The sequence below is a fragment of the Elephantulus edwardii genome, unplaced genomic scaffold, assembly GCF_000299155.1.
Source record: "Elephantulus edwardii isolate Elephantulus edwardi_28Jun2011 unplaced genomic scaffold, EleEdw1.0 scaffold00060, whole genome shotgun sequence".
Lineage (NCBI taxonomy): Eukaryota > Metazoa > Chordata > Mammalia > Macroscelidea > Macroscelididae > Elephantulus > Elephantulus edwardii.
Genome location: NW_006399810.1, coordinates 9,769,305 through 9,783,989, shown reverse-complemented (window position 1 = coordinate 9,783,989; position 14,685 = coordinate 9,769,305). Strand labels below are relative to the sequence as shown.

Genomic DNA, 14,685 nt, shown 5'->3' with positions numbered 1-14,685 from the left:
GCGGCGCAGGGCGGCGCGGGCCTCCCGGCTCAGGCGACGCTCTACGGCCACCCGGTCTATGGCTACTCGGCGGCGGCGGCGGCGGCACTGGCCGGCCAGCATCCGGCGCTCTCCTACTCGTACTCTCAGGTGCAGGGCGCCCACCCCGCGCACCCCGCCGACCCCATCAAGCTCAGCGCCGGCACCTTCCAGCTGGACCAGTGGTTGCGCGCGTCCACCGCCGGCATGATTCTGCCCAAGATGCCCGACTTTAACTGTGAGTACCCGCTCGAGCCTCCCCACCTGTTCGCCCTCCAAGCCCCTCTTGGAGAGGAAGGAAACGAGTCCTCATCCCCGCTGCCTCCGGATCTGAGGTCCAGAGGAAAATTTGGAGTGGGTGGTTGGTGGTGGTTTGCACCAGCAGTGGGTTCTCTCAAGCATCCCGCACACCATCCGCACCCTGCTTCTCGCCATCTCTGCTGGCTGCTCTGAATGGCTGTGGAGCCGGCTTGGCTTTGCATGGGGATGTGGCGATTCTTTGGGTTACGAAGTGAGAGATTTGGAACAAAATTAGTACAATGATCATGCACGTGCCTTCTTTTCCACTTTTTAACGGGTAAGGGCAAATGGAGGTGTGAAAATGAAATGTAAGGATTAAGCTTGTGGGCTGGAGACGGAAGTGGGGGGGGGGGCAAACCAAAGAACAATAATGTGAACTAGGCAAGAGTTAAGGCTTGGACTTCGTGAAACCCAAGGGCTTATTCCTGAAGATAAGGGCGTGCTTCCTTTGTGACTCTGAAGAAAACCTCGGCTTCTCGAAGCAAGAGTAGAGACCCCGGAGGAAAGAACAGAGAATGGGCTCAGGAAGGCCCGGGGCCTGCATAGGTAGGGTGCTGGCCGTTCCCTGACCCTTTCCAGAGCACTCACATGCCTTTGGAAGCACGCCCGCAGGCTTGCCTGATGCGTGGTCTATACAAGAGGCTTAGACACTGCGATGCGCATTCCTAAAGATGCACATTCTGCTCCAAGGACCACAAACCAGGGCGCCCAGACTCCAAAGGGCCATTCTCCTAGGAGGAAACTAGGGAAGCGTCAGCCACTCCCCGCCGGAGCCAGGGGCATCAAGCTGCAGCCTCCCCCCACCCCCACCCCCAGCTAGGCCTGGAAAAACAGCGCTTCTCTGTGTTTCCTGGCAGCTCGGGTTCCTCAGGGCTGGCGCTGCGGGCGCCCTGTCAGGGTCTTCTGCCCGGCTCCTCCGTCGGTGTCGGCTTACTTCGTGTCAGGCCAGAACCAGAGGAAGGTGTATACAGATTTATTTTTTCAGCCGCCCAACACCCAAACAAAAAGGTCCCATTGTTTCTGTCAGACTGGATTTGTTTAGACTAGGGAGATGGGGTGGGGAGGGGGGAGCACAAAAAACCGAAAACAGAAACATTTGACAGAAACACTTGCCGGAATTCAAATTTCTTTGCGATGAACCAAGGTTGTGACTAAATAGAGAAAAGCTAGGTCCTCCGAGACCTGGGGAGATCACAGGGGAGTGATAAAATCCCAGCGTGCGCACTGTTTACCCGCAGGGCACCTCCAGGCCTTTGCCAGGTCAGTTCCCAAAGAGGCCGACTTGGCTTTTTGGGTCTTAGAATCAATAGCTCCATATTCCCCTCAGCTCAGACTGGGGGAATGTTGCAGATAACCACAACCTCTCTATGTAGGTTCAGAGATTTCTGAATCCGCGAAATCTCAAGTCCCGGGTCAGACCAACCCGGGAGACACTTCCGGACCTGAAGCAAGAGCCTAGCAAACCTAATCCAAAGAAAAGCCCATAGTAGTGCAACTCTCCAATCCCACAGTTTGGTGGCCCGTTCTGAACCGCATTTTCATTAACCTGGACCCTAGTCGCACCTGTAGGCCTGTTTGGCTCTTTAGATCTCCCTGCACGCATCAGGTTACTCGCCACCCCAGGTATCCCCCATTATCCAAATTCTGGTTTGTGTGGTGAAGTCCAAGGTCGCGCTGAGAGCGGATGAAAGCTGGATCCCTTTGACATCCTACCTCATCCACCTCTAATTTCTCATTTTGACCCAGAAGTGGTGGATTTAAAACTCTCTCAGCTTTATCCATGTGTGCAAAAAGGCACCTGAGTGTCCCACTCTTCAAATGCTGTGAATGTCAGCGAGGATGGAGGAATGCGTTGAGAGCCCCTGCCTCGGGTCGCTGGAGAACCTGTTGGGTTCCCTTTAATTGTTTGTCTCTGCCTGGCGATAGCGTTTCCCAAATGGCCCCTTCTGTGCCTGTGTTTTAATTAAAGTTCTAATGTATTGTCAAGTTGGGAATTCGGAGCCTTGTTTAACTAAAGCGGGGGGCGTGGGCTTTCCAATAAAGCAAATTGCAGGTCCCTGGGGAGCCTGCGCTCATCCTGGCCCGGCCAGGCCTCCTTTCTTCCCTTTCTTACTTTTATTGTCTAACACTTGTCAGGCTCCTGGGAAATCAAGGGAAGTCTCGTTTTGGGGTCATAAAATTCTCTGTGATGTAACCGTGCGAAATTATGTAAATAAAGCCGGCTAGGTCTGAGTCCCGGATCCCAGCCTGTGCTTTGGCCTTTAATTTGCGTAATGAGAATTGTCCCCAAAAGGCTTCCAATCTCCGCTCCTATGTGCCCCTTCTGTGCCCTGGGCTACGGGGGCTGGGGCTGTATGAAGAGGGGACTGCTGTTAAGCAAAAGAAATGTTTAAATGTGGCAAGGTTCCTGATGAATATACATGTTTAGGGATGGATTTAGGCATTTTTCTTTTTTAATTTAAGAAGGTGGAGCTGGGTACAAAAGCATCACTTCTTCCCTGAGTGGCAAGAAACTGGAACTGTGACTGTCTGAGTGGAGAGGCTATAAGGAGACCGGGATGCTCCCTGGTCACCTGCCCCTCCCTTTTCCATTGATATTATTTCTGAACTACCCTTCTCAGACGGAAAGGGTTATCACGTGCAAGAAAGAGGTTCTTTGTAATCAGGACACCAGGCTCTCATTATTTGCTCTCACTAATACCAAACCCAGTTCCATTGGGGGCATCTCAGCTCAGGGTTCTTAATTTCTTCTGTGAAAAGAAGGCGCCGAAATAGAGAGATGGGATAGGGCGCAGCTCTTTCTTTGCTGGACTGTCTGGAAAGCGGTCGAGGGAACAGGGCGGAGGAGGGCTTTGGCAGGAGAAGTAATAGGAGTGCGGCAGTGGGCTTTGGCAGGCAGCGCACGGGCTTCACGCTGTTTTCTCCCGGCCTTGCAGCCCAGGCGCAGTCGAACCTGCTCGGGAAGTGCCGACGGCCCCGCACGGCTTTCACCAGCCAGCAGCTGCTGGAGCTGGAGCACCAGTTCAAACTCAACAAGTACCTGTCTCGGCCCAAGCGCTTTGAGGTGGCCACGTCGCTCATGCTTACTGAAACCCAGGTGTGCAGGCATCCAAACCATCATTATATCCCCCTCACTACTAGAACACTCCTTTCCACGATGATACCCCAGGACCCGGGTGGGCCCCTCTTGATGTCTAGACCTGTGGCTCTTGTTGGTTGGGGTGTGAAAAAATGATCCCAGTGTAGGTTAAGATCCTCACTCTGACTGGGTAGGTTTTGGATGGCACCAGGAATTTGCATTGTACCACTCCCTTCCCAAGGGTCTGATGCTGGTGTGTTGAGGCCATACTTGAGAAATCATGTCCGCAAAGAGAAGGGAAGCATCCTGATATTTACAGAGATGCCTCCTTACCAGCAGCCCCTCTCTTCTACAGACTCTGTGCACTGTTAAAAAAGAGCCAAGAAGGGACCTCAGGGGGAATTGATCAGAGTCTCACTCTGTGGGGTTGTTAAGGAGTGTTTATGAGAGTGTGGGAATCTCTTCTCTGGGAAATACTTCAGTCTCTTCTCTCTCAGATCCTAGGTCTTCTAAGGCTGAACTTCATTTCCGGGCAAGGGTGGGGGAAGCCTAGGGGATCTGCAAGCCGGAACCCGGAACCCGGATTGCTAACCCGGGGAGTGATTCAGGAAAGATGAAAACCCATCAGGCTCAGGACGGCCCATTTGGAATTGCCCGTTGAGATTATCTGCTTTAACCCCGCAGGTTAAAATTTGGTTCCAGAACCGGCGAATGAAATGGAAACGGAGTAAAAAGGCCAAAGAGCAAGCGGCCCAGGAAGCTGAGAAGCAGAAGGGCGGGGGCACAGGGAAGGGAGGCGGAGGCAGCGCGGAGGAGAAGGAGGAGGAGGACCTGCTGGTGCCCCCGGCCTCCGGAGAGAAAGGCAGTGGACGCCGCCTCCGGGACTTGAGGGACAGTGACCCAGAGGAGGACGATGACGAGGACGATGAGGAACATTTTCCCTATAGCAATGGCACCAACACCAACGTGCCCTCCTCTGACTGCTCCTCAGAGGATGACTCACCACACACGCTGCCTGGCCAGGGCCACCAGCCTCCGACCCAGTAGGACCCCCCTGCAAGTGACAGAGATGGAAGGATTCAACCAGAGGCTCAAGTAGCTCCTGCCCCCCAGGGCCAGACAGGTGGGAGCGTGCAGAGGGCGCACCCTGCCCCGGCAGTGCCACCTGAGGGGACCAGAATGGCAGTGGGTGGGTTTCTCTCTCAGACCCCTCTGATTTTTGATCCATCCTGTCCAGCCTCCTCTCCAGCCTCCTGTCCTTCCAGCGTCTGTGCACCTTAGATCATCAGATCTCAGGACAGGGGTATGGAGGACTCAGCCTCGGGTTAGCCAGGTCTGGTGGCCCATCTGTTTTTGGCCATAGCACCTTATCTGTTCTGCAAGGGACAGAGAAAGGGAGCCCCATAGGGTTTAAAATGGAACTCCTCTTTCTTTTTAAAAATGTAATATGGTTAGTGTTGGGGTGGGGAGGTGTTTGAGAGAAGAACCAGCCTATGCCCGAAGTAGCCTCCCACCTTCTCCCCATAGAAAAGGTGAAACTCAACAGTGTTAAACGACCTTTGAAGCTTGAAACATTCTCTGGAAAGACCATTTTTATGCCGAGCATTGGAGGCAAATAGGTTTTATGCCTATGTATGTATGTTAGGGGAAGAAAAACACTTTATGTCATGAGTGTTCAAACTGCTGGAAATCTCAAAACTGTACTGTCTTTATTTTTGTATATTGTATTTATATATAAAAAGAAACATCTACTTATGCATGCTAAATTATTATTTAGCTTCTCCCATCACCCAAGATGGAATGTAAAATAAATCGTTTTTTTTACTTGAAAGTACAAATCTTTTGAGGTGATTGCTTTTTCAAAAGGAACTTCACTGTTCGCCATTTTGTTGAAATGATGGGGGGGGTGTTGTCTGTCATTAACAGTGGAGGGAGTAGGTTGGGAGGTTAATAAAAACTGGAAGTGCGTGTCAGCTAAGCCACCTCTTGGGGCAGCTGTGGAGCCTTGATTTATGACACTATTGGTAAAAATAGCTGAGTGACAAGTTACACATCTGCCCTGGGGACATGAGTCTCAGGGCAGTAACTTTGGAGGCTCAAGTGTGTTTCTCTGCTTCCTCGGGGATCTTCACTTGCTGGTGCTCCCCGAAATGGATGTGCATTATTTGGATATTTCAGAAAACACGACAAAGTGATATTTTGGTTGGGTCTGTGCAGCCCTCTGTGCGTTTCCATGTTTTTTTCCTGGAAGACACTCAAGCCCGGGTTTTTTTTTTCCTTGCGGGTAAACCCTTCCCAAATCTCTTTTCAGAATCTTTCTTGCCATGGACAGATTCCTTGGATCAGTTCAAATGTCCTTCCAGGGGACAGCCAGCTGATGATGGCAGGGATGCTTCATCCCCTGGACTGCAATGGTTTCGGATTAATAATCTTCTGCATTGTGTCCCATTAATCACCAGGGGCTGCTGTGTTAGGCCTGCTGGCCATGTGCTGTGCACATGCTGGACTCAAATTCGCAGCCCAGTCTGGGGCTGCAGCTTTTTGGGCAGCAGCCAGCCAGCCAACCAGCCAGGCCTCTGCAGGTTCCAGCAAGGAGGCTACCCGCCCCAGTGACAGGACGGGCCCTACAGTGACTGTATCAGGCCAGTGTGTCTTCTGGATCTCCTGCCGCTCCTGCCTATTCCTAATCTAATATTCTCTCCTAGGCTAGCCAACACCCAGCACCTGTCATCAAGCTACATTTGGTTCTTCCTCCCTCTCTGATTTTCCTTTCTTACTTAGTACCCCCTGCCCTTACCTGGGCGTCAGGGTCAGCAGCCCCATCCCTGTCCCTGTGGTTCCCATTGCTGCTGCCTCCTCCTGCTCCATGCAGCTGATAAATGAGTTCAGAAGAGCTTGGCATTTCATTTGGGCGATTACAGCATGGATGAGGGAGGCCACTCCTCTACCTAAGGGGCCTGGGTGAGATTAATATCCTCTCTGGCAGCTCATTATCACCCCAGGTTCCTTCCATAAAATCCAATCTCTGCCAAGGCCAAGGGGGGGTGAGGTGTCCTGGGAGCAAAGTGAGAAGAAGCGTGTTGGGTGGGGGCAAGAGGGAGCCTTAGGGTCCAAAGGTGCCTTTGGGGAACAAGGACTGGTTTTTCAACTGTCAGAGAAGCAAAGTGTCTCAAGGAAAGAGGAGAGAGAGAGAGAGAGAGAGACAGAGAGAGAGAGAGAGAGAGACACACGCGCAAGCAAGCCAGCCTGCTAGGTTGTTTTATTTTTTTAGGGTTTTTTTCGGGGGGGGGGGTGGTGTGTGTAAAAACTCTGCAATCTGTGTATGTCACTTTGTAATTTCTAACACATTGGTTGAAGTAAAAAGCCTGGAGCAGTTTCAGAAGAGCCTGCCTGGCTTCACATATGGGGGTCATTTCCCCCTGCGCTCAAGGCCCAGCCCGAGATGCCTCTCAATGCCTCCCCACGCCCCCATCCCCACCCCAAGGGCGGACAATCAGAAAATAAGCAGGGGGAAGGGGCAAGAAGTGGGCCTGGAGAAGGGGGGCATTTTCCGGCCTGGGTTCTTGGCTGGAGCCTCAGGCATCAGTATGAGTTGCATCTCTTAAGGTCCTAAGGAGCTGTCTGGACCCCGTAACTGGGCTGCTAAATCTGAGACAAAGAGACCCATCCACATCACTTTAATCCTCCAGTGAAGCCAGGCAGGCCCGGGTTTTGGCGCAAGGAGAGTTTGGTTCTTGGGCGGGCTCCTCAGGGTGAGAGCAGCCCCCAGCATCTCCAGCCAGCAGCTTAATCGCAGTGGAATTTATCTCGCTAATAAATTTAATGATCAATTCTTTCTTGTCACAGTAGCTCTTCCCCAAATCAATTATAGCAAATTTAAATATAATCACTGGCTCATCCTCACCCACTCCGGGCACGACGAACAATTCATTCCAGCTAATGAATGGCTGCACGGCCCTGCAAGGCCTCAGGCGCCCCCCACACGGAGGGCGCAGGCGAACCACGCTGTGCTGCGCGGCTGGCTCATGGCTGCAGAACCGGCGGTCAGGCTGGGCCTCGGAACTGTATCCGAACCACATGCAGGGGGAGAAAGGATCTTTCCCCATAAAGATCCAATTCCCCGGATCTCGGGACCAGGGTTGCACAGACAGAGCCCAGTGGGCTAGAGCATTTCCCCCTCCTAGACGTGGTACTGAGGCTTCTTCCAAGGGAATTCACACCATTTTCGAGCTGTGAACCATCAGTAGTTAAAAGCCTGTTTATTTCACCTCTGTATACACGGGCGAGGGTGCACGGTGTGGACCTGGCGCTCCCTGAGAACCTTGGAGGCCCCCACTACGCAGCTGAGGGCCGTCCTGGCTTGCTTTTCTCTGCTCTAACCAGCGGTTCTGCATGCTTCTCGAGAAGCAGCATTTCTGCCCGGGGCCAGGGTTTTCTGTGTGAGCAGTGTAGGTTTGTGATTGCAGAAATAGATGAGTATAAAACGATTATCTATTAAAAGGGTGCAGGCAAAAGTATTCCTCCTGCAGCCGTAGCAGGTCCTGCGGCAGAGGCAGAGGCCGGCTCACAGGGGGATGACTCCAGCGACTGCTGGGCCAGACGTAAATGGTGAGGGCCGAAAGGAAATCCACTGTCTTTTCCTATCTCACCCTCCGTTTCCAAAAGGTCCGCTCAGAAGCCAGGCTCATTCCTTCTTACAAGAAAAGGAAGACTTGCTGTAGGAAATCCAGGTTCGTAGAGAAAGGCGTAGGGAGACTTTCTGTCTCTCACGCTGGGGAAGCCTGAAGCCCACACCGTGCACGCTGCAGAATCACTGTGACTGGGGCCCAGGCTCCCCACAAACTCGGATTTGAGGATTTTGTACCTGAGGTTCCCCAGCACTCCCCAGGGATTGGGGTATCAGCCGGCCTCTCAGGTGCAGAGGGCACTTTCCAGGTCTTCAACCTGTGACCTTTGTGCGCTGTAGACACACCTGGCCCACGAAGGGCCCAGGGCAGGGACCCCTGCTCCCAGGAGTAGGGACTGCCTACCGACTGCCCCTGCCACGTCGAGGTGTTGAGGAGCCAGGCCAGGCCTGTGGGTCCGTCGCCTACACCAGGTAGGGGCCTGGGCTGCAGGGCCAGGGTAAGCCACCTAGGGGGTGCGGCGGGCAGGACTCCGCGCTCTACCCCCGCCGGGTGTCAAAGTCCTGCGGTGTATTGTGTCTCAATAAAACTAATCCCGGGAAAGGTGCGACCTCTCACAAGAATGCTGCAGTGTTCCAGATTACAAGGGCAAATATGGTTTTCAGATTTCGTTTTTATGGTCGGATTAAAGTTTATTTTCCATAATAGGGCACCTAATAAAACTCATAAAGCTCTGTCAGGCCTCCAGCTGGTGGCCTCATTTAACACTTTCACTTCATAAATCATTTTACAACCTGCCAGGTGTTTCCAAAATGGGAAGCAAACAAGAAGGGGGGAAAAAAACCCAAACCCTAAGCCCCAACCATCAGAAATCCAGTAGGCGCACCTCTGGAGTCTACTCTCTTTGTAAGCCCCCAAGCAAAACTGGGTGATTACGTTTCCAGGGCGAGGAGGGGAGGGGGAGAAGGCGGCTGGGGGTCTTGGCCTTTCCCCTGTCCCGCCAGGTCCGTGAAAGGCCAGCGAGGGTCAGGACAGACCCTTTTAAAAGCTGGCAGTCATGTTCCGCCCCCCGCACTGTCCCGGGCCCTAGCAGTCCCCCGCACGGCGTGAGCAGACACAGCCGGGAGCGCGCCGGAGCGGGCCGCATGGAGGCCACAGCGGGGTCTTGAACTCTCAACCAACGAGGCTGCAGAGCGCGGACTCGGCTGGGGACTCCGCCCCGCGTTGCCGCGCGCACCTTGCGGCCTCGACCCCGGCGTTTCCGGGCCCGGCCCTGCGGCCCCGCGCCGACCCCAGCATTCCGCCACCCGCGCACCTGGCGGCCCTGCGCGCCGCCGCGGCCAGTGTACACAGGCAAGCACAATGGCTGGTCTCCCCGAGCCATTGTCCGCCGGCACTCTAGGGGGACAAAGGGTGCGGTTCCCGGGCGGGCGGCGGCGCGGAGGGGCCGGGCCTGCAGCCCCGGCCTGCGGTTTACCCAGCTGGGAGCCGGAACAAAGGGCCCGGGGCGCCTTATCTCCCGCTGCCGAGGCGGCGACCGCGCACGCCCGGGGCCTGCCGGCCGACCTTGTCAACAGGGGTCGAAGCACCTGGGCGCAGGGTCAGGCCGGGGGCGCGCGGTGGGCGGCCTAGGGGGACCGCGGGCTGGGGGTGGGGCACCCACCGCTTGGGCTCGAGGGGCGCAAACTCCCTCCTCTCTTCGCAAAGACCAGCGAAGGGACCAGGGGACCACGGTGGGAGCCAGGGTGACCTGGACGCCTGCTTTGTTTGCTTTGCTGTGACTTGTCAGGGTTGTGTAAATTAGCTGTCTTTTGAGGAATCCTTCCTGCGTATCTCCGGGATGTGGTGACTCGGTCAACCTTTCCCCCCCCTCGCAGAGAGGAGATGTGAGACTCCCTAATGCCCAGGCCAGTCCCCAGACCTCTTAATCCAGGCGTTTAAATGAGGATTTCTGGATGCCCGGCAAGAAAATATTGAGGTGTCCATTAAGAATAAATAATAACGCAAGTTCTTGATAGATGAAGTGTGTGTTCCACATTGCAGACGCAGTTCCAGCTTCCACGGAAGACCACGCACGCTCCCTTCTGCTCCTGGATACGCTCAGGGTAAAGCTTCCCAGTTTATCTTTTGCAAACTGTCTTTCACTTATCATTGCTTTGTCTTTTAAACAATGTTGGATTACCCAAAAAGCAAGGTAAGCATGGGCTTGTTGTTGTGTACCTTCAGAACCAAACCATATGTGATCTTCCAGCCGAATTTTTCAGAGGCAGTTAATCGCGGAGGGGGAGATTGCGGCATCCTTCCTCCAGGGAGCAGTTGGAGGATTTGACCCGATTACCTTCAGGATTGCAGCGCAGATTCTTACCACTAGGCCACCTGAGCTCACTAAGCGTGGGTTTACTTGGGCTTATTTACCAATCTGTGGTAAAGTTTCACATAGTTTCATCACATCAGAGATTCTGCCTCTGCTATGGCTGGCACCTGTCTCTGTTCCAACATCGTAGAACTTCCTACACAATCAGAGCCTCTTTTCAAATTTGCAATCCCTGGCGGTGATTGCATTTGTTTGTAAAACGGTTGCCTCTGTAAGCCTAACCTTGTTTATTCGCTTCTGCTTTGGAACATTCTGCGCTGTTCTTTGTAATACAGGGGTCGACATTATGAGGAAACTTGAAAATGTTACTGCATAGATAAACTAGTAACAAAATTAGAATTGTGTTACACCCCCCCTCCCCCGCTGTAGCTGGTGTTCTTTTCGCTACCCATGCCAGTTTATCCATGAGGCTGATTTATTTCCGAGAGTCAGCATCCTTGTGCTTAGTGGATAAGAATACTGCCTTTAGAATCCCATAAACCAGGGGTTAGTTCCTTTGTGAGCCTGGTAACTGCTTCTCTAATCAGTTATTTTCATCTACAAAATAGAGAGAAATAATAGCATTTGCTCATTCATTCAATATATATCTGACTTGCTGCTATATGCTAGACACTGTTGCTCTTGGGGTATATTAGTAAACAAAACAAAGATCTTCATCCTTTTGGACGGCCACTGTGATGAAAAGACAGATGACAAATAGCAAGCAAAAATAAGTAAGTGAATTATACAATTAAAAGATGCACATAAAGCACTTTCTCCTATTGTGAAAAAAAAAGATGTAAGTTTATATAAAAGATTGTAAGTCATTCCTAAGTAAGGTTAAAGGACATGAGAGATAGAAAACATACTTAGTGCCTACAACTTGGTATTTACATAACAATATATAATATAACAAATGGCAGCTGTTACCATGTTATTATGAACATCATGGATGCCATCAGACATCATATGTTGTTTGAGTGTGTGCTGGGATGTTGATGAATTGGAATATCGCATAGACTGTGCTTAATGAGAGAGTTACAGACCTTGAAGAATTGTAGGGAATTTTTATGTAGAGTGAAAAATGATGAAATGTCCTTTTTAATGGTTCAAATGTTCCTAATCATGATGATGGAATAAACACCCCCAATTACAGAGTAAGAGAAGTATGTGTAGATGGTAGGAATGGGACTTTGAGAGATAAATGAAGGTTATTAGAATGATCTCTCAATATTAATAATTCATCTACATACAAAATCATACAGTAGATAAAGAAGCAGAGACAAGATTTACACGAAAAATTAATTGCTACCTGTTTTCATGACACAATTTTACTTGCTGAAATGAAAACTGGAAGCACTTTAATGAAGAGGATCAAAGATGGTTCTGTATGGATTATTCCTTAACATAAAGGAAACAAATTCTCACAAGAGCACAACACACAGCAACATGATAAACAGAGAAAAGATTGAAATTGTCAATAATTTCATTTTGCTTGGATCCACAATCAACATCTCCCATGGGAGCTCCAGTCAGCGATGTATTACATTGGGCAAATCTGTTGCCAAGGACCGCTAAAGAGAAAGGGTGTCTAAAGACTGAGGTGAACCCGACTCAGACTGTGGTATGTTCAGTTGCTTCAGATGCATGTGAAAGATGGACAGTGAATAAGGAAGACCAAAGAATAATTTATACCTTTGAATTAATGCCATTGATAAAGAGTATCAAATACACTGTGTACTGCCAAAAGAACAAACTTTTGGAAGATGCAGAGCCAGAGTGCTCCTTAGAGGCAAGGATGGTGATGCTTTACCTCATGTATTTTGGGCATGTTTTCAGGAGGGGCCAGTCTTTGGAAAGGGCTGCCGTGTTTGTAAAAGTGGAGGGTCAGCTAAGGAATTCTTCCCACCAGCAGTGTCATGAGCATTCCAGTCTCTCCATACCCTTGCCAGGTTGTTTGTTTGCTGTCTTGTTAAACTTTACCATTGTTGCTGGCTGAGGTAATATCTCATTGTAGTTTTGGTTTATATCTCTCTCACAGCCAATGGGCAAGTATTTCTTCATGTGCTTGTTAATCATATGAATGTCTTCTTCGGTGTCTTTTTCATTTCTTTGCCCATTTTACAATTAAAATTAACATTTTTTAAAAGAAGTTATTTGTGTGTGTGTGTGTGTGTGTACAGTCAAATCTGATCTGACTGGTACAGGAGGAGATTGTTCCTCCTTCTCCAGCAGAGTATTGGTGGTTTTGAACCACACACCTCTGGGGTTGCAGTGCAGCTTCTTGCCACTAGGCTACCAGAGCTTCCTTTGACCTTTTTTTTTTTTTTGTATTCAAGGTGTTGGGAGTTTTAAAAATTTTACAGTTGAATTTTATTGGGTATATAATTGCCAAATATTTACCCTAGTCCATAGGGTCACATTTCACTCTTTTGCAGAAGTCTTTTGATGCCAGAAGGATTTCATTTTTAGGAAGTCTCAATCATCTATCAGTTATATTTGATAGTCTGTTTATGCCATAGTTTAAGACTCCAAAATTTTCCCAGATTTTTTCTTTGAAAATCTTTATAGTTTTAGGTTTTACTCCTAGGCCCTTGATCCATTTTGAGTTAATGTTTGTATGTAGTATTAGGTTTAAGTCTTATTTCTTTGTTCTACAAATAGATACTTGGTTTTGTCAGCACAATTTGTTAAAGAGGCTATCTTTTTACCACCTAATGGATTTATCTTTGTCTAAGTTCAGCTGTCCATAGGTGGATGGATTTATTTTTGTGTTCTTAATTCTGTGCCATTAATCTATGTCTCTGTCACCATTACCAGTGGTACCCCACTGTTTTGATTACTGTGACTGTGTAGTAGGTTTTGAGATCACAAAGTGTAAGGCCTCTTACTTTGTTTTTCTTCTTCTGTAGCATTTTACTTATCCAGGGTCTCTTTCCATTCCATGTAAGGTTAGTGAATACTTTTCTAAAAATGATGATGGGATATGAATTGCTATTACATTATACCTATGGATTGGTTTTGGCAGTATCACCATTTTCAGTGTTAAGTCTTTGTAGTTTTCTTTGATAGCTCTTCTGTATCTCTGGTTAGACTTATTCCCAAATAGTTCTTCTTTTGGGTGGTTATTATAAATGGGAGCTCTGCTGGCCTAGTGGTAAGGAGTTGCATTACAAACGCAAAGACCAGTAGTTCAAATCTATTAACTGCTCCATGAGAGAAAGGTGCACAATCTCCTTTGCTAAGATTTATAGCCTCTGAAAACCTGCTTCTGATTCCATGGCATGGCACATAACAACAGCAACGAATGGGATTATTTTTCTTATTTTCTTTTCTAAGTTCTCTTTTTTACTTTAGAGAAATGTAACTGATTTAATTTTTTTTTTATTATTCTTTTTTGTGCGTCAAATCGGATCTGTCTGGTACTGGAGGAGATTGCCCCACCTTCTCCAGCAGAGCATCTGGTGGATCCAAACCACATACCTCTGAGATTGCAGTGCAGCTTCTTGCCAGTAGGCCACCAGAACTTCCTAACTTTTTTTTAAATCTAAAAAATACTAATTTATTCTCTCACATCTTAGGAAGCTAGAAATTCAAGTACAGAGTACCAACTCTCAGAGATTGCCCTCTTTCTCATTTCCTCTCTTGACTTGAGAAGAAAAGCCTTGCTTTTTAAAACATCTCTATGTCCAGTGTTCCCAGGAGATTTCCTGGCCTTCCCTGGCATCAAGAAGTTTCATCACCTGCATCCAAAAACATGCACTCCATCCCTGGAAATTATTTCTTGGTGGTTCTAAAGATTCCCCAAAATCGAATTAATTTTTGTATGTTGGTCTTATATCCTGCCACTTTGCTGAATTCATTAATTAGATCCAGTCATTTTCTTATTGACTGAAGTCTTTTGAATTTTCTCTATATAGGATCATATCATCTACAAGTATAGATAATTAGGGAGCTCTGGTGGCTTAATCCATAGGGAGCTGTGCTGCTAACACAAACATGGCACTTCTCTGGTGGTTCAAATCCACCAGTGGCACCATGAAAGAAAGATGAACAGCCTCCTCCTGTGAGATTTATAGCCTCTCAAAAGCTTGCCGGAGGGGCAGCTATGAGTCTGTTCCAACTTCACAGCAATGAGGGGGTGTCTAGTTCTCATTTGCAAGGGGAATTCCTTCAATTTCTATCTACTGAGAGTAGTGCTTTCTGTTGTTTTGGCATATTGTTGTTCAGTGTCATCAAGTATAATTTATAGCAAACCTGTGAATAACAGATCTGAACCCTGGCCTATCCTGTACCACACTTGAGTCCAT

The 14,685-nt window shown here is 49.2% G+C and overlaps 1 protein-coding gene across 1 annotated transcript in view; it reads left to right on the top strand.

Annotated features, from left to right (window-relative positions):
* The window catches only part of LOC102854537 (motor neuron and pancreas homeobox protein 1-like), a 4,944-nt gene extending 493 nt beyond the window's left edge, over positions 1–4,451 (top strand). The window contains exons 2-4 of the mRNA XM_006887689.1: positions 10–256; positions 3,255–3,415; positions 4,082–4,451. Of these exons, the coding sequence (XP_006887751.1) occupies positions 10–256; positions 3,255–3,415; positions 4,082–4,444 (771 nt within the window). The 3' untranslated portion in view covers positions 4,445–4,451. The remainder of the gene's footprint in view (positions 1–9; positions 257–3,254; positions 3,416–4,081) is intronic.
* The last annotated feature ends 10,234 nt before the right edge of the window (positions 4,452–14,685 follow it).